Raw genomic sequence first — 24,522 nt, 5'->3', positions numbered from 1 at the left:
TTGTAACTTTTTTTTTTTATTTAAATGGGCGTTTGAAGATGGAGTTTGTTTTTTGGTCAGGTAAAAAGAGGTTGCAAGAGTTTAAAATGGTTTTTGAATACATTATCTACCACACACAAGAGAAGACCTTTAGGCAAAAAAACACAAAAGGAAGAAGACTCCTAGACTATAGTTGGCTGAATGACTATGGCTAGTTGAATAGTTTGGTTTGGGTGGTTGGTTGGTTGGGTGTCGCTGTGGATTGATGGATATGATGGTTTTTTCTATATTTGGAAAAGTGTGGAAAATGCTGTCAAATTGTCAACAATATGCTAATTGTATAAATTTGAGAAGAATTATGTATTGTTGTTTAAAGTAGCCATGATGGTGTCTCATGGGAAAGTTAAAGGTGAAAGCTAATTAGACTTTATGGATTGACTTTTAAGAGTGTTTCCGTGATAAAATGCTCAGGAGGGTTTTTGTTGGTTTTGTCGAAATTTTAAACAAATGAGAGGATCAAAACTTTATCGTGGTAACCTTTTAAGCTTTGACGTATTATGACAGATGTATTCACATCTAAAATGAATAATTGGTGATTTTAATATGATAATAGGTACATAAAATTATTGACTGAAAAACGAATCCAATTCTATTAGACTTCTACCAAACCTTTCATTCTTTTTTCTGCATTTAAAGTCACTTCTCTAGTCCCTGTAACTTCTTAAGAAATAATAATCAAATAATTAAAGAAAAAATGAAGGCAAAGATTTTTTATGAGTGGCGATTGTTGAATTGCAATAGGGTACCTACTACTTATTATTACATAGTTTTTTCAATAGACTCACATTTTCACTATACCACAAAAAAAAAACACTTTTTCGCATTTTTAGTAATTCGTAATTTCCATGGCAAGGAAAAAATGTTTCTAATAAAGGTCGTAGGCGTACCATTTATACCTTCCATTGATTTTATTGGACTTATCGTGAATTTTCCTTAGGTATATCCGAAAAAAACACCCTTTCACCTAAATTAATTTTATAGACTGCTTAGATTATTGGTTTCTGTTATAAACGGGGTTGTGAAAATACCATTTTAAAAAAAAATGCATTTTAAATTAAAAAAAAAAGATTTTTTGAATAAATTAAAATTACACTGGTCAACAAAATTTAACTTTTTTTGCCACAAGAACCAAAATATACTTTTCTAGTACTTTCTGAAGTCAGACAAATTTGATTGGCCTACGTTTTTTTAATATTACCGTTAATAAAAAAAATCTTTTTTTGCATTTTATAACGTTAATATTTCAAGAACGAAGGCTAATAGAATTTTTCTGACTGCGGATTTTATATTTGCCATAAAAAATTATTTTCAATACAAATATTTTTCAGTTGCAATAAGTAACTTTTTTTTTAATGCCAATTTTTTTTTAACTTGCAATAAATATATTTTTTAATACAAATATTTTTAAATTGCAATAATTTTTTTTTAATGCAATTTTTTTTTTCAGTTTCAATAAATATTTTTGTTTTTAATTTCAAAAATTTTTTTTTACAATAAATATTTTTTAAATTTCTAATGGAAAATAAATGCATTAAAAAATGATTTTTTACAACTCTGGTTATAAATGAATCATTTCTACCTATTTTCATTTGGGTAGCATTTTCGTCCCAGTTCTTGTGTTACTAATTCTGAATTTCATAAAAATAAAACACCATTTTACTCACGATAATACTGTAGACTCTGTAGATTTTTAGTGCTTATAACAAACAAAACTTTTTCACCAAGCTTAAAAAATTAACAAAATGTATGTCAGCTGTTATGATACCTTTCTTACACTTAATAAACTCAACCCCTAAAAAAAAACACCCTTTCACCAAAAATTATTTTAAGGACAATTTGGATCTTTTGTCTCGGCTTTATCTACTAAAACTTTCATCTTATTACACACTACACATAAGATCCAACTTCTGAAATAAAAAAAAATATTTTTTGTACCGTTATTAGCGGAGCCTGTCATAGAACGTCTTTTTTTATTTATAAATTTCTAGTAAGTGACAATGCCGATTTCAGCCAGAATTTTTATACAAAAACGTTGAATTAACGTTATATAAATTCAATTCTTTTCATTTTTTAATTTCAAAAAACACATTTTTGAAATTAATTTTTTTTTTTTTTTTTTTTTGAAAAATCAATTTTTTGAAAACGGGTTAGTGAATTTTTTCGAAATTTGGTTTAATATAAATACATATAATTATAAATCTTAAAAATGGCATCCCCATTTTTTTTTTTTTTGAAAAATTTTGGAAAATTTTTATCAAAAAACGTCTCTAACGAATTTTGAATTTTTTTTTTCTAAAATAATTAATACCTTTAAAAAATATCAAATTTTAAATTTTCTCTAATTTTGTTGTTTGCCTAATTTTTTTTTAATGCCCATTGTACCTATAATATGAAAAGAATTCTGAAAGAAATTAACTTCGGTATCAATTTAAAACTGAATGCGGTAATTGACATTCATTAGAAAATAATTTAAAAAAAAAAAAAAAAAACAAAAAAAAAGGTTCTTAAAATTTTGCTTATTTCAAGAGAAATTCGTTCCCAAGAAGTTAAGGAGACACAAATACTGACTTCCTTCCAATGCAAAAATCAACTATTTATTATTTTAAAGGTATGTCAAAATAGTTCTTAAGTTTTATTTTATTCGATCATCATTCAAAATTTGGTACAAAAATTTATCGGTTTTAAACAAAACTTTCAACTTTCATCGGCTTCATTTCTGTCTTCTGTCCCAAGTCCTCCATTTTGATTCTTCCAATTTCAACCAATTCATAAAAAGTCCTCTGTCGCCAAAATTCCAAAAGTCCAGATTCATGTATTTGTAAAATCAAAATATTCATAATTCCCCATAGATAGAATTTTCATTTATCGGAAATGCATTTTCAACATTTCACGAAAAACATATATCTTCAGCAAAACGAAATAATGGTCGAATGAATATATTTTGTTGATTCTTAAAAACATCCCATAAGTCAGTTGTGGCTGGATAGCCATAAGTTGTATTTAAAGAATCACGTTATCTTGTATACAGTGGTGGCAAAATAATTAGAAACGTTCTTATTTGTTTACAAAATGTTATTTTTTCTTACTATAAATACAAAATATTTAACAAATTTTTAGCAAACATGAGTGATAATACAATCCTTGTAACATTTTAGGAAAAAAATTTTAGAATTTATCCAACAAAAGAAAAATATTGCAAAAAATCTAAAATATAGTCCAATTTTGTGTGGAAATATAATTAGAAACACTGAGGAAAAATTACTAAGAAATATCCTGTTTTTGATTTTTAGCATTTACATTTGCCAAACTTGGTCAATTAATTAAACGTACAATTAATAAAAAGGACTATCACCAACTAATTTCTATTAGTTGGTTAATGTGGTTGCAGTCCTCGAAAAATGCCACATGTTCCAAAAAAATAATAAAACGTTATTAACAATATTCCTGACACACCAACCCCTTATATTTTAGAAAAAGAAGGTGCAATAAAGAGGAGATCCTTAGTAAAACATCAAGCGCTTCAAATACCTCTGTTAAAAAATATTTCTAATATTTTTTATTCATATTAAGAACATACAAACATTTTGAAAAAAAGAGCGTGTTTCTAATTATTTTTCCACCACTGTAGGTATGATAGTCTTTTTCGGCAACAAAATGAGATAATAATTCTCTGGCTATTAACGATCCTTGAGCTACAACATCCATTTCGACATTGAGCATAAGAATTTTTAAACGTGATGATGCACAAATATCATCAAAGGATCTAATAATTTTTCCACTTGGTGGTGTTGTTAGGTAGGTTCCAAGAAATGCATTATACGAATATTCCAAATTCAAAGATCATTACATAAATAAGTCTTAGAGTGAATGAAGCATTTGGTAATTCAGAAAAGGATTGTCTAATTTTTCAAAAATCAAAAATATTTTTCACTTCGGTCATATTTTTCAGAAATTTTGTTTTAAAAAATCGAAAATGTTGCAGATATTCACTGGTATCCAATTCGACTAAAGTTAGAAGACTTTCATGGAATTTTACCTTCAAATAGAATGAAGTTTTGTCAGTTGATAGAATTATTGGAATCTTGAGTGATGTCGTAATATCTTTTAAGAATATATCATCGAATCTTGTTAAAAAATTAGTTTCGGAGGATTTTAAAATAAATACAGTTTCGAATTCGTCTTCTTCGTTGATATTCCCAATAAGACCGAGCATTTTAGTGTTAAATTGTAAATTTTCTTCCAAGAATATTTTGAACTGAATTGATTGAGAAATTCCGAAAACATTTAAAATTGCGGAAATAATTATTAATTTAGGAATAAAATTATGAAAGTGACAAATTCTCATTTCAAAGAAGACACCGATACCAAAACTTCACACGACAAGAACGAATGGAGAAATGAAACATTTTTCTAAATTTAAAAAAACTTGCCAGTGAAATTATAACTCTAAGCTAATTCACTTAAAAGAAAATTATAGAAGTTAAAATTATACGAATAATGAATAGAAACTAGGTGTTAACCCTCATTTTTTGGTAACAAGGCAATTACTTCAGTCAAGAAAAAAAAAAAGTTATTGCAAAATCGTGCAGGATGTCCTTCAGAACTCACATAGAAATCATATTTAGCAGGGCTGTGAGTTTTAGACAGAATGTGAGTGTCCAGAATTCTTTTTTTGTTTCCATAAATGAGTCGAAATGAAAGGTATTTAGATTTCTGAACGATCAAGATGAATTTAAGACTATAAAAGAAACGGAAGGAGGGGGGGGGGTGAGGTAATAATAACCAAACCTACTGGACCTCTTAAAGTTATTTGACGTAATTCTAGAAATATCCTGAATAAGAAACATTTAAAAATGTATTTTATTGGTAAACTTAAATTTTATTGATTTATTTTTTTCAGTTTTTTTTTTATTTTTTCCTTTATGAGATGATTTTTTCATAAAATTTATTTTAAAATATTATTGTAATTGCATTTGAGAACTCTCCATACATTCTTATAACACGCTTAATAGTCCGTTTTTGTAAATAAGGTCCAACTTTTTCATCAGCTCACTTCTTCGGAGGTAGAAAAATAAAACACCCTGTGCCATATAGAATATCTAATGTTTCTATAAAAAAAGACAACCAATAATAAAATTGATGTTGATATTTTTATTCAATTAAATATAATTTCACCTGCATTGTCCTTAATCACGATATTTAATTTTTTGATTTGAATCAACAAATTATTATTGTTTCATCGCATTTTTTGTTAGGGAACGACATAGCCAGTCTTTTGCAGGATATTTTTTTGTATGTCGCTGTTAGCCTTGTTGAATTAATTTTAAATCACTTAGATAAAAAAAAAAAACAAAAGGATATATTTTTAGTGTCCTTGAGCAAAAAATTTAATAACATACTCGTACATATCGAAGCCTTGAACAAAGGTTTCGTTTTTTACTATTACTGGGTAAAAGATTATGAAAATTTTTGTTTACAGGAAAATCGTTGAATCTTTAAAAGTAACAAAATGAAGGGCTTAAAACCAGCTATTACTGAAAAATGTCTTCAATTTCCCTCCATTAAAAGAAAAATAAGTAAAAAAGCAACCTTTGACTATTCCTACGGTAAGGATTATTATTATTACTATTCATGAACAAAGTTTTATTTTTATTTATAGAAGTTTCCCCACCAGAGTTGTTCGTGTGAAGATAATTGATGTAATTTACAATTTATTTTATCAACAAAATATAATTGATGGGTGTGATTGCAGAACTAAAAGGTTTATTGGCTGTTTACATTAATTGCATTATGAAAGCTATATATCGTCGGTGAAACCAGAAAAGTGTGTAACTCCAAATTTTCTGAAAATTAGATTTGAATGCCATCTGTTAGACAAACCAAATATCTACCGTTCCTTAAACTCAGAATCCCCTTAAAATTCATAGTTTTTATTTTATTAGCAAATTAGAAAATGAAAACTCATAGAAATGCCTTCAAAACGATTTTGTTTTTTTGCTCTCCTATAAAATTTGCTAAAATGGAGTTACACACTTTTCTGGTTTCACCGACGATATCGTGTTGACATGCAGTTTTTGTTGACATGTTTAGTTACTGGAGTGAATATTTTTTTCTGGGAGTTTTTAAGAAGTTTTTTCGTCATGAAATTAATACTTTCGAAGAAGTGCTAATAGAAAAAAATATGTACAAAAAAAAAATAATGTACCAAACAAATATTTTTTTTTAATTTTTTACCGACTTCCAAAAAGGAGGAGGTATTCAATTCGTCTGTATTTTTTTTTTTTTTTTTTTTTTTTTTTTTATGTTTGTTACCGCATAACTTTGGACTGAGTGAACCAATTTTGATAATTCTTTTTGTATTGGATAGCTGGTGGCTGCAGTGTGGTCCCATTTCAATTTCTTTCACTTTTTGCCATAGGAACTATTTTAAAAACCGTAAAACCCAGTTTTGATCCATGGAAGTCGGTTTTGTTTTTTTGCTAAAAATGATTATTTCGAAAGTTTTTCTTTGAAATTTTGAATACCTGCGCAAAACTTCTTTTTCAAAAAACAAAATTTTCAAAAAACAGGAACTCCATATTTCCACTATCCGATTTTTTTTTGAGAAAAACTAAAAATGTACACCAAATTTTTTTTAAATCGTTAGAACTGTCTTCGAAAAAATTGCAACAACTAAATAATAATAAGAATTATAAGAATTAAAACGAAACGAACTTCAAAAATTAAAAAAAAATTAAAAAAAATAATTATCTGTATCAAATTTCAAACAAATTCATCCACTATTTTAGACTTCTCCATCATTGTACTGTCGGTTTTGATATAAGCCTCGTTTGTTTTGTGACTCCTATCCCATAGATCAAGTAAATATGAGTTTAAAATAAACGTCACACTTATCAAAGTTGTTATGAGTATTCTCAAATGCAATTTAATTCACTTTGTATCGAAAATTCTACAAAAAAATTATTCTTTAAAAAAATATAAATTCTTCATTTAAAAATAGATTTTTTTGAGATAAAAATTATTGTTAAGAATTCTCCTCAAATTCCTGCAAGACACTTATGTAAGTGGGGAAATCCCTCTGGAATTTTTTATTTTTGCATTACGAAAACTTTAAACGCATTTTTTTCGAAACTAGTTTTTTTCCGCGCCGTGCAATGTAAATCAAAAACTAATGAAGCTATCGACTTGAAATTTGAAGCAAATTACTCCTTAACTTATTGGCCACAACATGAACCTAAAAGTTGAATAAAATTTGTACAGTAAATATTTTTTTTAACTACTTCTTTGTAAAAAAAAACATGTTTTTTTTTCGTTTTTTTGATTTCTAATTTTTATTTTTCATTTAAAAAAAATAAATTTAGGTTCATGCAATGCGTACTAATATCATCTAACGGAAAAAAATTTCCTTTTCGATTTAAGATGATTTCCTGGACCTGTGCATTGCACGGCGTAAACTAGAGGCGTCAACTTTGAAAGGCTCCAGAGCCGCCATTTTGTTATTTTTTCATTTCAAAACAAATTTTTTCAATACTTAATAATGTCAGTAATATCTTGTCCTTTTCCAAATTTCAATAAGTGCTTTCAGTTTTTCATAAAAAAATATTGAAAAAGGTGTCGTCCAGAGGGATTTCCCCCCTTAATAGTCCTATATTTATTTTTTTGTCAATTTATTTCTCTAAATTTGATATGTATACAACATTTCTTGATTTTTTTCTTTATTACTTAAAAAATTAGTGTTAAAATACTTAAATCGGTTTTAGCACAAAAAATAAAAAAATTTGTAATAATTTAAAACAACATTTCTTTTTAATACTAACAGATTTTGTAATGTTAGTTAATATTGTTACCTCAAATGTAGAAATCATTCTAATAGAATTATTTCAATTAAGCTTGAAGTTTTTCTTATAATTCAATAATGAGTGGTTTATTTTACGATAAGAAAATTATATCACAGTAATTGGTAATAATAAAAATGAAATTAGAATAAATTGATCAAAACTATTAATTGTAACGTGATTTTCTTTCACAGGAGGGTGATTTCAATGATTAAAAAACACAATGCACTAAAGTTTTTATAGAAATGTTATAAAATAATAATAACTGAGTTACATGAAATTCCATTAAATAGATTTCTTGATACTGCAAAAAAGGATAACAACCTTCTAGTTAATTTGTTATCTTCTGTCATTAGTTTAATAACACACATTTTTCCAAGTAAGAGTAATTTCGGGCTAGAAAACAATCGTTATGTTATTTAAAAATTTACCTACATTCTCCTTTCACTTTTTGTCATTTCTATTTTTATTCTGTGAAGTTATAGTAAAATTCTCTTGTCAATAATGGGAAACCATCTTTTACGTACTGAACTAATTTCTATAACCACACTTTTGAATATTTTAGCAACTTGCCAAACAACAGAGTTGTTGAATGAAAAATCAAAATTTGACATCGAATTGCTGAAACTTCTCAAGGATATTCACGAAATTTATCAATTTGAAAATTTATTCATATTGAAACCATCTGAAAGAATATTGTCAAACAATAATTTCGATAATCAATTTTTAAAGGATATTTCGACGTCACTTAATATTCCAATAATTCTGTCAACCGATATAACATCATTCTATTTGAAAGATAAATTTCATGAAAATCTTCTTACATTAGTGGAATTGAATACCAGCGAAATAATTCTTCAACGACTTTCTGAATATCTTCAACATTTTCGACTTTCTAAAACAATTTTTTTGTTAAACAGTAAGTTGAAGAATATAACAGAGTTGAAGAATATTTTTGATTTTTGCTGGAAGAATAGAATGATCAATGTGATGGCAATTTTTCGAGACTTTTCAAATTCATCGACTTTTTATAGTTCTAGTATTGGAGACATTAGAATTATTGAAGAAATATTCTGGAACAGAATTCGACCAACAGAAGGATATTTTCCAAATCGACTGCAGAACTTGAATGGTAGTATACTTCCAGTTCTATTTGGAGGGAACGAACCAGGATTTATACTATCTCAGAACAAAAATGGTGAAAACAAGATCTTGGGGCAATATGGACACTTTTTCGAAGCCTTGGCAAAGAAACACAACGCAAAGTTAAATACATCAAACGTTATACTAACTAAAACACCATTTGAAATATATCAACTTGTTTTAAACGGAACAGTTGAAATGACATCTGCTGCTAAATTTCGGGTTAATCCAGTAAGAATGTTTACAATACCTTATGAAGTAAACGATTGGTGTATTATGCTTCCTGTCGAACCAATAATTCCAATTTTTGAAATTTATACCATCATTTTTGAGTGGCAGACTTTGGTCATATTGATTGTGGAATTAGTCCTTCTATCAGCATTACTTGAATCAGCTACTTTTTTGTCAGGAAGGAAAACCTCGTTATTCAACTATTTCTTCAATGATAAATGTTTACGTGGATTAATTGGACAATCTTTTTCCGAGTTACCAAATACTTCTTTAAGTCTTAGACTTATTTATTCATTGCTCTTTGTGTTGGGAATGTTGATGGTTACTTCGTATGATGCATTTCTTCAAACCTACCGAACAACACCGCCAAGTGAAAAAATTCTTCAGACTTTCGATGATGTTCGTGAATCATCACGAGTGAAAATTCGAATGCTCCAAGTTGAAATGGAAGCATTAAGTTTATATGTGCCCGATGCCAAGACTCGTTATTCTCATTTTGTGTTGGAAAAAAATTATACATTATTTAAAAGTCTTCGTGACTCTCTAAATACTTCGTGGGCCTATCCAGCAACAAGTGATAATTGGAGTGTCTCAAAAAATCAACAAAATCTATTCACTCGACCAACATTTCGTTTCGCTGAAAATATGTGTTTATATCATAGAATTCAAAATTGTTTTCCGATAAATGAAAATTGTATTTATCGTGATATTTTGAATCGTCTTATTTTACAAATACATGAAGCTGGATTATTGGATTTTTGGCGAAAGAGAGCTTTTCATGAATTGGTGGAAATTGGAAGAATCAAAATGGAGGACTTGGGACAGAAGAGAGAAATGAAACCGATGAAAGTTGAAGATTTGAAATTGATTTGGTTTGCATTTGGTATTGCTTGTGGAGTTAATGGCTTTGTGTTTTTTGGTGAACTCTGTGTCTTTAAATTATCTAAACTTAGAAATAAAAATTAAAAATATATATTTTTTAGCTCTTCAGTATGTGTTTTGCTTTGGAAATTTTAAATTCAAATAAATGAAGTAAATAGAAGGCATTGTTTCTTTTTTTATTGAAATTTATTATTTCGAGGCCTTGATTAAGAATTAAAAAAAAAAATATTTCTATTGCAAATAATTCCAGCAATTAGAACTCGAAAAAAATTTTGGTTTACAGCTATGAATAGACCTTTCTCGATCGAATTGGATGAAATTTTTGATAATGTATTTTTTTTAGCCGAAAATCCGAAAAAAATAAATTTGTACCTGTTCATTGTGAACTCGTATTTGCAAATCAAAACTTGTCTCGAGACTTTGATCCACAAATATCAGTTTTAGAAAAAAAAAAAAAAATTTTTTTGGAAAAAAAAAATAAAAAAAAAATGGATCGCAAATATTTCAGCAACCAGACCTTATAAAGAAACTATTGGTTTGCAGTTATGAATAGACTTTAAAGAGACCTCTCTTTTGATGTCTCACTCGATCGATTTATAGGAAATTTTTGAAAAAATTTTTTTTCGCGAAAATCGGAAAAAAATAAATTTGTAGTTTTTTTTACATAAAAAGATGGGCTTGTTCATTGTGAACTCGTTTCTGAAAACCAAAACTTGTTTCGAGACTTTGATCAGAAAATATCAGCTTTAGAAAAAAAAATAGAAGAAAAAAAAAACAAGAAAAATATTTTGATCGCAAATATTTCAGCAACCAGATCTCGAAGAAATTTTTGGTTTGCATTTATTAATAGATCTAAATGAGACCTTTCGTTTGATGTCTCACTCGATCGATTTTTGAAAATGTATTTTTAACCTTGATTTTTTCGCGAAAATCCGAAAAAAATAAATTTGAAATTTTTTTACATAAAAAGATCCAAAAATATCAGTTTTAGAAAAAAAAAAAATTTTGAAAAAAAAAATTAAAAAAAAAAATCGATCGCAAATATTTCAGCAACCAGACCTTAAAGGAACTATTGGTTTGCAGTTATAAAGAGACCTCTCTTTTGATGTCTCACTCGATCGATTTGGATTAAATTTTTGAAAAATATTTTTTTAAAGGCAAGGGTAACCTTGATTTTTTCGCGAAAATCCTAAAAAAAATTTAAAATTTTTTTCACATTGTGAACTCGTATCTGAAAACCAAAACTTGTTTCGAGACTTTGATCAGAAAATATCAGCTTTAGAAAAAAAAAAAAAAAAAAATTAGAAGAAAAAAAAAACAAGAAAAATATTTCGATCGCAAATATTTCAGCAACCAGATCTCGAAGAAAATTTTGGTTTGCAGACCTAAATCAGACCTTTCTTTTGATGTCTCCACTCGATCGATTTGGAGGAAATTTTTGAAAATGTATTTTTTTAAATAATTTCTCGCTCAAATTAATTTGCGCATTCAAGAAATTAATAAGATTTTTCCGCTTAATTTAAGACGGAAGTTATCTTGGCAAAAAAAAAACATGCAGAACTCCGCTTAGTTTTAGCGTTTTTAGGTGGTCATTTTACTCCGTTTTCGATTATTTTTTGTTTCCTTTAAATGATAGAAAATGCTAAAATTTCATTTACAGAAAATTTCATTTTTATATTGTTCAAGTACTACAACAGTTCGATCCATACAATATTAATAACAACTCTAGGTCGTGCGCAAGGCCGTTTGGACTAGAATACACACAATGTAAATTCAATTTTATAGAAAAAAAGTTTGAAATCAACTGGATATTATCTCTCAAAACCTAGTCCAGACCAGTCATATACTCATTATTCATTGATTCTATTCTCGATTTAATAACTATCGCAGACCTTTCAGCGACATATAAATATATTCAGACCAATTGGCATTATCTTTACGTCCCACAAGACAAAACAAAAAAAAAAAAAACTATACTACCTTTGAGACAATTCTGTGTAGTTTTTTTTTTCTTGTCAAATAGATATACAATACACCTTAACCAATATTCAAGGCATGAATCGATATCGTATTTAAGTTATCTAAATAGGACTCGCAGCCTGACATTCACACTAAGGTCACCCAACAATCATGGTTTTGTATAGATAGAATAGACACACATATTTTTTATTGCAACACACGACCGATATGACGATGAGACTTTGTAGGTTTAAAAAAAAAATGACAGTGGGGTCAGTTGGTCAGTACTAGAATCAATACTTAAACTAAAATTTGTGTTGTATTTTTTTCTTAGGTTTTGTATTCTATTAGAAGTACTTAGTACTCAAGTATTTTAGTCATAATTTAAGTATTTTTTTTTTTTTTATATTTCATTTTTTATGTTTCAGTTTTTTTTTACAGTAAAATACTCACTTTTAAGATTTGTACCTATTCTACTCGAAGTACTCAATTCAAGAGTACTCAAGTACTTAGTATTTAACAAAAATTAGTTAATTTTAATTTTTTTTTTTTTTTTTGAAAATCGATACTCAAGAATTTAAGTAACCCTATTTTAAAGAGCCCACTTTTTGGCACTACTGTCCCTAACACGTATAACCTAGCCGATACCTACACGATGGCCTTCTTTAGTTTTTTTTTTTTTTTTTTTATTGTTGTCACTATGCGAAAACAATACATGTCAGTAAGGAGGAGATGGGGAGAACTATATAAAAGGTTGCCAACTTGCCCCCGGTGTGTGTTCAACAAAAGAATTATCTGCACTTTGGTATCGTAACTTCATAGCAATATAAAAAATAAAAATGCAAAAAAAACGTAAAAATACAATTCTATTCCAATATAGCCTGAGAGGAATCATAATTTTTTTTTGGTTCATTCGCACAGGTTATATACGAAGAAGAATTACTCTTTATGACCTCAAGGGTATTTCTATCACCCTTGTCCTATATTTATTCATGTAGCTTCTTTGTGCTGTTGGCTGGGTTGGTGGATCTGGGTTTTATATTTTGATAGAATAAGTTCGAGTTTTCACTTTTAGACAATGTTTGGATTTCTGTCATTGTCATTTTCTTGTTTTAAAAGGGGTTAACTATTTTATTGGAGTGTTTTAGTTTCCGACGTAAAAAAGTAGATATAAGTTGTTTGGAGCTGATTGATTTACTTTTCGTAATGTGTATTTTTTTTTTGAAGTAGGTAGGTACGTTGGGCGCCAGTTAATATATCCTTAGTAAAATAATGTACGTAGTACTTCTGTATTGATGTCGATTTCAAGAAGATAACTCCCCCACGTATCTCGTTTTAAACAAGGACCTCATATTGGGCGCCACTTGTTAATCCAAAAAACCGTGTTCGTATAACTAAAATGCCCTGCAGAAGATTCATATATCTTTAAAATAAAAAAAAACTTAATTGTGAAGAAATTTGATTAGTGAAAAATGGTTTCCTCAAGTTACTGTGGATATTCAGAAAAAATTCATATTCATCGAGTTAAGTGTTCATCCAAAAAGATTTAGAATTTTTATTAAACTAAAAAAAAAAAAAAACAGAGAAAATTCTTCATTAGCAAGAACTCACGTTGGGCTCCATTTTTTTTTTTCAAGTTTATTGTATTTTTAAGATAAACATTATGTGGAAATGAACAAAAGAATTGTTTATATTGACAAAAGTGGTGGTCAAGAAAAAACTCACGTTGGGCGCCACTTTTTATGTTAATTGACCTATGGAAACTGTTTCAGTCAAATTGTAATTAATAGCAATACAAATTGTGGAAATCCAACTTTTGGAGAGTTTTGCAGTACTGTGGTTATAATGAGAGAATTCACGTTGGGCGCCACTTTTTTTCCTCAAGTTGAATGAGAATCAAGGTTTTTTCTTCGATTTGGAAGAAATGGCGGCTTTGTTGGGCGCCATTTTTTTTTTGTTCTTTGAGTTATTTGGATCATAATAAAACTATCAGCCATTTGGGTTAAAAAAAAAACTTAAATTGTAGAAGTTTCAAATTAATTTTCGAGAAAAAAATCCTCTTAAAAATGCATGCATTGAAATAAAAAAAAAAAAAAAAAACAGATAACCACTTTCTTCCAAAATCAAGTTGTCATTGAAAAAAAAAACTGACCAAAAATTTAATTAAATCCGCTTAAACAAGAACGTTAACACATTAATTCCAAATAAAATAAAATAAAATTAATTCATTATTTCCCCATAAAACATTCCTTAATCGCCCATAAAAAATGCATTTACTTAATTTTTTAACGATTTTTTATAAGTTTGGTTCAAAAATTTGTATTTCCTTGTTTATTGCAGCAATCAACTGATTACAACTTTACTAATAAGTCAAATTTCTAAATCGAAAAAAAAAAAATATAAATTGAAATTAATTCAAACTCGTGCGCAATAAAAATCCAATTCATATAAATTTTGATACAAAAAAAAATAAAAATAACAAACTCCATAAAAAGGTAAAAAAAAAAAAATAAAATCAAAATCACTTACCCAACACAACTTCAAAGTCTGAAAATAAAAAAAATAAAAAAATAAATAAAAAATAATAACAAAATCATTAATTTGCAATCAAAAAACAATTTCAAAGTAATTTCTGTTTGGAAGAAATATAGTTTTACACTATAGCGGCGACGTGAAGGCTGTTAAAAGTGCAGCCCCAACTCTGGCCAACAAACAAACACACACAAAAGTCCGGGCTAAAAAATCTCACAAGTTTAGAAAACAACTCATACAAATCGACACCAAATCTGAACAAATTAATTGCCCAACTTGGATCTGACCAAAGACTCCACCCAGCCCCAGAGAGACCGACTAAGATCTCAAGATCTTATTTCGTTGGTTTCTCGAGATAAAAAAAAAAACAAAATACAAAATTATTTTTTATGTCTGCATCAAAGATCCAGATATCTACTTATTTAATTTTTTATTATCGGTTGCAATTGCAGACATCATTATGCAATTAAAAATTAAAAAAAAACACAAACCAAACCCAAACCGTAAAAAGGTCGATTCCTCCATCTAAACTTCCCTTTTTTATGGGTCGTGGCCCCTTCTTCACCGCCCCAAGTCTCGTCTTATTTGTGATGGCTTTGAGCTTTGTTGGAACTCCTAGTTTCTTGTTCACTGTCTTCGTCGTCGTCTTGGATGCATTTAAAAACCAACAAAAGCCTCTCTCACGTTAGCTTATTTGGAGCTCGTTAAAATGATCTTTATTTGGGATTTTTGTGCCTCAGCATGCGCGCGCGTATAAATACATTTGGGGAAAAATGCGTGACAACCAACAAGTTGTGTGGACGCGCGCGTTACACATATTGAGTCTCTCTTTCTTTGCTGATGATGATGATGGCAAAATAATCGCTGAATCGACACATCAATGCATGCAGCATGCTGCTCCACATGGGGGCATCGCATGAAGCTACCACCTTCCTTAAAGTTAAACATTCGTGAATGTAATGAATACAAAAACATAAAAATTACATTCAAAAGGAGGGAGGTTTCATGTGCGCGTCCAAATTCAGCAATTGCACCAAATAAATATATATTTTTTTGAATCTTTCAGAAAGACAAACCGACAATTATTTTGGCAGGAAGGTCGAAACGTCAGTTTGAAACCTTTAAGCCGAAGGCCAATTGCATCGCGGTCATGAGGAGCAGCAAAAAACAAGGAATATGATGGAAGAGTTGAGACTTTAACGAGATGGAATTTTTTGGCAAAAATAACTTCGGCGGTGTTTTTTGTTGTAAAAACAATCCTCATTACAAGAAGCACCTTTGTAATGTAAAAGTTTTCGGACATAATCTTTTTGAAGTTGATATTTTTTTGATAATAAACCGAACACAATTAGTTTGTAAATTTTGAATACAAAATAAAGCCGAAAGTCTTCATTAAATCAACTGGTTTTTTTTTCTGAATTATTTTGTCGAGATTGTCTGACAGCGAGCAAGGATATGGAGGATTAAAATGTCTTTTTTAGTTGATATACATAAGAATTTTGAGAAATGCAACTTTGTATTTATATTTCTTCATATTTCATAAACTCACGTTGGGCGCCATATTAAGAAATGTAATATTTAATCCCTATTTTGAATACCTTTCGTTTTTAACTTATATTGGGGACCACTTTGCAACTTTAAATTAATATTTATCATTTTCTCAATTTTTTGTAAACTCACGTTGGGCGCCATTTTAAGAAATGCAATATATAATTCATACTTTTTTTCAGTTTTTAGTTTAACAGTCACTAATGTTGAAAGTCACTTTAAAAATTTAATTTTGAATTAATATTTCTCATTTTCTTCATTTTTGGGCGCCATTTTCTTTTCCTTGAGATTTGTACGTGTTTGTGCTGGACGATGCTAAGTTTCATTAAAATTATCCATCAAATTTACGTTGAGATTGATAAAACTGAAAAGTTGAAGTGTAAATTTTATTGTATAGTTACAGTAAATTAAAAGGGTCTCACGTTGGGCGCCACTTTTTAATTCTCTAGTTTTTCGTAAATTTGAAGATGTGGTCGAATATTACGAAAATATCGTCCAAAATGAAAATTAAACGTTCAAAGATATAAGTTCATTTAAATTTGGTCAAAGCATAGTTAATAATACTCACGTTGTGCGCCATTTTTTGTTTATGAACTATTTATGCAATCAGGAAAAACCTTTGTTCAAAAAAAGTATATCTTCTAAGCTGACGATAACCTTAAGAAAACTAAATATAAAAAAGTTTATTTCTTTGTAGTTAAAAGGTCTCACGTTGGGCGCCACTTTTTAAATCTCAAGAAAATTGCTTTGTTCGAAACTCTTCTGAAAAAGGCTTATGTTGTGTGCAAGTTCTTTTAAAATTGGTAAAAAAAGAAGACAAGATATCTACCGAAAACTATGAAAATCCAAGAAAACTTCAAAAACAAACAAAAAAAGAAGACTGTTAATCGAATTTTATTTTACTAGGCGCAAGTTGGCCGCCATAAATCAGTGCATGGAATTTTATATGGAAGAATTATTCTCTCGAAAATCTTAATAAAACCCATTGACAAATTTCAAAGTTGGAACACCAGCAGTTTGTGACCACTTAGGAAATAGAAAATATTGCTCACGTTGGGCGCCACTCAATAAACAAAATTCTAAATGTTAAGAATTCACATGGTTAAAAAGGAAATATATACAGGGTGTCCCAAAAGTAATGGATCAAACGAAATATGCCGATAGGCCAACTTAAGGGCTCTCAGAATTTGGTAACTTGTTCATCTCAAATCCTTACGGTTTTCGATTTAATGCAGTTTTTGTGAAATTTCGAAAAATCCCGACTTTGCAACAGTATTTTGCTTCCTCCGCTCATAATTGATTTTTGTTTTTTACAATTCTTTCACTAAAACATTGCCAAATAACAAAAATTAATTATTTAATCAAAATATTTTTTATTTCATATGCCATTTTGCTGCAAATTAATTAACAGTTCCATGTTTTATAAAAACTCAAATTCTAACTTTTATTTGAGAGGAACATCCCGAAAAAAAATTGTATGGTGTGATACTGGTTTATTATTTTAAAAACTTCCCGTGTTATTGCAGTTTTCACAAATGTATAAAAATTTCCAAAGTTAAAATTAGAACGAAAGATATTACAATTTTAATGCAAAAAAACAGGGGTTTTCAGAGCAAAATAACAAACAAAAATCGAGACTTTTATTCAAAAAGAAATAAACAAACAACAGTCGAAGAAATGTTTTTATTTTTCTTTGTTATTTTTCTCTGAAAAGGCCTGTTTTCTTGCATTTAAATTGTAATATCTTTCGATCTAACTTCAAGTTTGGAAACTTTTATACATTTTTGAAAAGTGCAATAACACGGAAAGTTTTTAAAATAATTAACCTGTGTCACACCATACAAATTTTTTTCAGGGTGTTGCTCAGAAAAAAAATTAAGAAATTGAGTTTTTATAAAACATGGAACTGTTAATTAATTTGCAGCAAAATGGCATATGAAATAAAAAATATTTTGATTAAATAATTATTTTTTGTTATTTGGCAATGTTTTAGTGAAAGAATTGTAAAAAACAAAAATCAATTATGAGCGGAGGAAGCAAAATACTGTTGCAAAGTCGGGATTTTTCGAAATTTCACAAAAACTGCATTAAATCGAAAACCGTAAGGATTTGAGATGAACAAGTTACCAAATTCTGAGAGCCCTTAAGTTGGCCTATCAGCATATTTCGTTTGATCCATTACTTTTGGGACACCCTGTATAACTGGATACAAAAATTAATAACTGTTTAAATTATTTAAGACACCCCCCGTCGGGCGCCATTTAGTTTTTTTGTTTTTATTTTAAAATTTGTGTTATACAGCTAAATGTGCCAATCGTGTCTTATTGACAAATAACAATCACACCCTCAATCCCTAAGGCAAGTATTCAAATGCTGGTTTCAAATAGTTAAATTTTGTAAACTTTTTTATTATTCTAACGGATTTATTTTGTTGCTATAAAACAGAAAACCCATAGAAGTCTCTCCCCACACATAGCTTAGAGGTACAAGTGTATAGTCTAATTTTGTTATATTTTTTTTTTTTATTTTTATCATCTACACACAGTTCCTCCAGCCTCCAACACATCATCATCACGCGGTCATTTCGTATAATAGAGCAAAGCACTGGCATGAAGGCACACAGTTAGTAAAGTTTTGCTCAAAAAATATAAACTACACCCACTCACCTGAAGGAGAGAAACAAAAACAAAAAAAAATCAACACAACTCAAGTCGTGATGTGTAGTCAAAAGGGATCAGATATCATACTTTGTTTCACATTATAGGGTGTTTTAAATTATACAAATGCCGGTAAAAAAAGGCTATAACTTGAATTTAGACTTAAATATTTTTTTTTTCAAGGCTCTTGAAAAACCAGGGTCTAGTAACCTAAACTGATAATAATTTTGACCAGGAAGAAAGAAAATTATCTCTCAAGAGAAGCAATTCTCCCGAGAAAAAAAATATTGTAACTGTAAGCTTTAGTATCGAAAGTTCGTGAACAATTGACGAAGGCTAATAGGCCCTGGTTTTCCAAAAGCTGTAATGAAGCTAAACCTTCAATTGAAAAAAAATTTAGACAAGGTTCTTTAACGTCTTAAAGGCTTCCGATCTCGACTTAAAGGCTATTCAAAGCTGCAACCCTCCTAACTATAGCTTTCTATTGACATTTAAGTGTTTAAAAATTTTGTTGCAAGCAGAGAATTTGGCGAAACACCCTGTGTTGATTATCCACTGGGCAACAAATTATGGTTTATAATGTTGTAGTTTGTCCCCTCTTCCCCTTAAATCACACCTTTTTGAAATTGTAGTCATTTTACAATGGACTTGATTTGCACCAAAAAAAAAATCCACCTGAAGCTTGACTTTTCTTGGAAGAAATTAAAATATTAGAAAAATAGAGAGATGAATTTCTCTTTAGTTTTTTGCTGATAATTAGTAGAGCGCGCGACTAAAAATCCAAGAAGAAAATACATCACACATACGTTTTTATTGTCATCTTGTCTTTCGCGTTGTCCATTGTTCCACAGCTGTTTGATTCAATGTGATGTTTTTTCTTCAATTTCTTCATGAATCTTTGTATGTTTTGTGTCATCCCGGAGGCCAATTGAAACAACAGACATGTAGATAGATATACATATAAGTTGACAGAATGAAACACCACAAAAAAAACTTTGTAAGACAACGGATCAGCAAGCTACTGTGATGCAGCAAAGTGCAACTTAAACTGACTGACTTTTCATTTTTGTTTTTCTTTTTTTTATTTTATAAGACTTTCTTTTTATCAGGTGAAGTGAAATCTAGGCTCGAGCGAGCATTCATGTGAAAAGCACCCAACTGCGTCAAGAGAGGTTTTTTTTTTTATATTTTTGTGGGTTTTGAGACCTAAGCTATATCGAATATATATTCATCTTCTAATGGACCGTATCGTGATGGTTATGGTTGCTTGCGGTATTCATTGCTAAATCTATGCACAAGCAATGCTACCAAACTACACCAGCCTGTGAAAAATCACACCTGATATGACGATGACGGCAATGACGGTGGCACTTTTCATGGAGGTCAGAGGGCATTTAGAGTAAGGTACTCCACTCGCACATCAAGTTGTGGGTGGTTATCATCCGGACAACATGTAGAAAAAGCTAAAACAAGATTTAGCCATAAATATTTTTTTAATCGAGATGGAATTTGTCAAGAGTATGGTTGCAAATTCTATGGAAATCAGGAGTCTCTGAAGTAACTTTGGTGTCTCATACTGAGAAGTAGTTGATTTCATAATGTTTGACTAGGTTATTGAGTAATATTTCTTGAAATTTTGACAACCGTTAAGGTTTTAGAGAAATTTAAGTAAAGATCCATTCATATCGTGTTGGTTAAAAGTAAATTCTTGAGGAATGAAACTTACGTTGGGCGCCATTTTTTTAATTTTTGGTTTATTTGAATTTTGAAAATATGTTAAAGAAATCAGAATATCGTTGGAATTTGAAAAACAACAAATTCGAATGAAAATGGTAGATTGTGTATTCAAACAGTAAAATAATGAAAAAGGACGGATAAGAAATTTTAAGGAATTATTGTTTTTATTTGTTTTAGGTAATGAACTGTTCACTCAATAAATTGTAGAACGTATATAGTATTTTGTCATTTGGGGAAAACAATATTGCTTTTATCATCTAACTACACATTTAAAAATGCATTAGAAAATGAGCAATTTTGATGTTTTTCATGAAATGATTATTCAAAAATCGGGCCAAAAATTAAAAATCCGCTCAGACCATATTCTAATTTTATTCATTACCTTTAAATTGACATATCATATGTGTTTTAAACTTCAGTTTCTCTTAAACTATGCAAGAACTATGGACTATTTTGCAAAAACTATTACTGAAATATTAAAATAAGGTTCGAACAAAATTTAAAAAATTAAAATGTAGCTAGATTAAATGTCAATCTTTCATTAGCAAATTAATTTTGCAATAAGTGTTCCTTGGACCTCACAAACTGTGCAGAAATTTTCTAAATTTCTCGTTTTTCTCAAAATTTTGACCGCAGGCCTCTTAATATTGATCCACTAAGTCAAAAATAAAGCTTGCATGTCCCGAAGATGTCCCGAGCATGTCCCGAGTATGTCCCAAAGATGTCCAGAAGATATCCCGAAGCTGTCCCGAAGATGTCCCGAGCATGTCCCGAGCTTGTCCTAAAGATGTCCCGAGCATGTCCCGAGCATGTCGTGACCATATCCCGAGCATGTTCCGAAGATGTCCCGAGCATGTCCCGAAGGTGTCCCGAGCATGTCCCGAAGTTGTCCCGAAGATGTCCTGAAGATGTCCTGAAGATGTCCCGAAGATGTCCCGAGCATGTCCCGAAGATGTCCCGAGCATGTCACGAAGATGTCCCGAAGATGTCCCGAGCATGTCCCGAAGATGTCCCGAGTATGTCCCGAGCATGTACCGAAGGTGTCTCAAAGATTTCCTGAAGATGTCCCGAAGATGTCCCGAGCATGTCCCGAAGATGTCCCGAGCATGTCGCGAAGATGTCCCGAAGATGTCCCGAAGATGTCCCGAAGATGTCCCAAAGATGTCCCGAAGATGTCCCGAGCATGTCCCGAGCATGTCCCGAAGATGTCCCGAAGATGTCCCGAAGATGTCCCGAAGATGTACCGAAGATGTCCCGAAGATGTCCTGAAGATGTCCCGAAGATGTCCCGAGCATGTCCCGAAGTTGTCCCGAAGATGTCCCGAGCATGTCCCGAAGATGTCCCGAAGATGTCTCGAAGATGTCCCGAGCATGTCCCGAAGATGTCCCGAGCATGTCCCGAAGATGTCCCGAAGATTTCCCAAAGATGTCCCAAGCATGTCCCGAAGATGTCCCGAAGTTGTCCCGAGCATGTCCCGAAGATGTCCCGAAGATGTCCCGAAGATGTCCCGAGCATGTCCCGAAGTTGTCCCGAACATGTCCCGAAGATGTCCCGAAGATGTCCCGAGCATGTCCCGAAGTTGTCCCGAAGATGTCCCGAGCATGTCCCGAAGATGTCCCGAAGATGTCCCGAAGATGTCCCGAAGATGTCCTGAGCATGTCCCGAAGATGTCCCGAAGATGTCCCGAAGATGTCCCGAAGATGTCCCGAGCATGTCCCGAAGATGTCCAGAAGATGTCCCGAAGCTAACCCGAGCATGTCCCGAAGATGTCCCGAAGATGTCCCGAAGATGTCCCGAAGATGTCCCGAAGATGTCCCGAAGATGTCCCGAAGATGTCCCGAAGATGTCCCGAGCATGTCCCGAAGATGTCCCGAAGATGTCCCGAAGCTGTTCCGAAGATGTCCCGAAGATGTCCCGAAGTTGTCCCGAGCATGTCCCGAAGATGTCCCGAGCATGTCCCGAAGATGTCCCGAGCATGTCCCGAAGATGTCCCGAAGATGTCCCGAAGATCTCCCGAGCATGTCCCGAAGATGTCCCGAACATGTCCCGAAGATGTCCCGAAGTTGTCCCGAACATGTCCCGAAGATGTCCCGAATATGTCCCAAAGATGTCCCGAAGATGTCCCGAGCATGTCCCGAAGATGTCCCGAAGATGTCCCGAAGATGTCCCAAAGATGTCCCGAAGATGTCCCGAGCATGTCGCGAAGATGTCCCAAAGATGTCCCGAAGATGTCCCGAGCATGTCCCGAAGATGTCCCGAAGATGTCCCGAAGATGTCCCAAAGATGTCCCGAAGATGTCCCGAAGATGTCCCGAAGATGTCCCGAGCATGTCCCGAAGATGTCCCGAAGATTTCCCAAAGATGTCCCAAGCATGTCCCGAAGATGTCCCGAAGTTGTCCCGAGCATGTCCCGAAGATTTCCCAAAGATGTCCCAAGCATGTCCCGAGCATGTCCCGAAGATGTCCCGAAGATGTCCCGAAGATGTCCCGAGCATGTCCCGAAGATGTCCCGAAGATGTCCCGAAGATGTCCCAAAGATGTCCCGAAGATGTCCCGAAGATGTCCCGAAGATGTCCCGAGCATGTCCCGAAGATGTCCCGAAGATTTCCCAAAGATGTCCCAAGCATGTCCCGAAGATGTCCCGAAGTTGTCCCGAGCATGTCCCGAAGATATCCCAAAAATGTCCCGAAGATGTCCCGAGCATGTCCCGAAGATGTCCCGAAGATGTCCCGAAGATGTCCCGAGCATGTCCCGAAGATGTCCCGAAGATGTCCCGAGCATGTCCCGAAGATGTCCCGAAGATGTCCCGAGCATGTCCCGAAGATGTCCCGAGCATGTCCCGAAGATGTCCCAAAGATGTCCCGAAGATGTCCCGAAGTTGTCTCGAAGTTGTCCCCAAGATGTCCCGAAGATGTCCCGAAGATGTCCCGAAGATGTCCCGAAGATGTCCCGAAGATGTCCCGAGCATGTCCCGAAGGTGTCCCGAGCATGTCCCGAAGATGTCCCGAAGGTGTCCCAAGCATGTCCCGAAGATGTCCTAAAGATGTCCCGAAGTTGTCTCGAAGTTGTCCCCAAGATGTCCGAAAGATGTCCCGAAGATGTCCAGAAGATGTCCCAAAGATGTCCCGAAGATGTCCCGAAGATGTCTCGAAGATGTCCCGAAGATGTCCCGAGCATGTCCCGAAGATGTCCCGAGCATGTCCCCAGCATGTCCCGAAGATGTCCCGAGCATGTCCCGAAGATGTCCCGAGCATGTCCCGAAGGTGTCCCGAAGATGTCCCGAGCATGTCCCGAAGGTGTCCCGAGCATGTCCCTAAGATGTCCCGAAGGTGTCCCAAGCATGTCCCGAAGATGTCCCAAAGATGTCCCGAAGTTGTCTCGAAGTTGTCCCCAAGATGTCCGGAAGATGTCCCGAAGATGTCCAGAAGATGTCCCAAAGATGTCCCGAAGATGTCCCGAAGATGTCCCGAAGATGTCCCGAGCATGGCCCGAAGATGTCCCGAGCATGTCCCGAAGATGTCCCGAAGATGTCCCGAGCATGTCCCGAAGATGTCCCGAAGATGTCCCGAAGATGTCCCAAAGATGTTCCGAAGATGTCCCGAGCATGTCCCGAAGTTGTCCCGAAGATGTCCCGAGCATGTCCCGAAGATGTCCCGAAGATGTCTCGAAGATGTCCCGAGCATGTCCCGAAGATGTCCCGAGCATGTCCCGAAGATGTCCCGAAGATGTCCCGAGCATGTCCCGAAGATGTCCCGAAGATTTCCCAAAGATGTCCCAAGCATGTCCCGAAGATGTCCCGAAGTTGTCCCGAGCATGTCCCGAAGATGTCCCGAAGATGTCCCGAAGATGTCCCGAAGATGTCCCGAAGATGTCCCGAGCATGTCCCGAAGTTGTCCCGAACATGTCCCGAAGATGTCCCGAAGATGTCCCGAGCATGTCCCGAAGTTGTCCCGAAGATGT

At 32.6% G+C, this 24,522-nt stretch overlaps 2 protein-coding genes across 2 annotated transcripts in view; one reads left to right on the top strand and one right to left on the bottom strand.

The window, feature by feature from the left end:
- LOC129918164 (uncharacterized) overlaps positions 1-16,426 on the bottom strand; it is a 63,214-nt gene extending 46,788 nt beyond the window's left edge. The window contains exons 1-2 of the mRNA XM_055998537.1: positions 16,302-16,426; positions 14,619-14,636 (exon numbers count right to left, since the gene is read on the bottom strand). The gene's annotated coding sequence lies outside the window, so the exon portion shown is untranslated. The remainder of the gene's footprint in view (positions 1-14,618; positions 14,637-16,301) is intronic.
- The window catches only part of LOC129918161 (uncharacterized), a 45,130-nt gene continuing 29,460 nt past the window's right edge, over positions 8,853-24,522 (top strand). Inside the window, exon 1 of the mRNA XM_055998535.1 lies at positions 8,853-10,167. Coding sequence (XP_055854510.1) covers positions 8,853-10,167 — 1,315 coding nt within the window. The remainder of the gene's footprint in view (positions 10,168-24,522) is intronic.

The sequence above is a fragment of the Episyrphus balteatus genome, chromosome 4, assembly GCF_945859705.1.
Source record: "Episyrphus balteatus chromosome 4, idEpiBalt1.1, whole genome shotgun sequence".
NCBI lineage: Eukaryota > Metazoa > Arthropoda > Insecta > Diptera > Syrphidae > Episyrphus > Episyrphus balteatus.
This window is presented reverse-complemented; position numbering and strand designations above follow the sequence as displayed.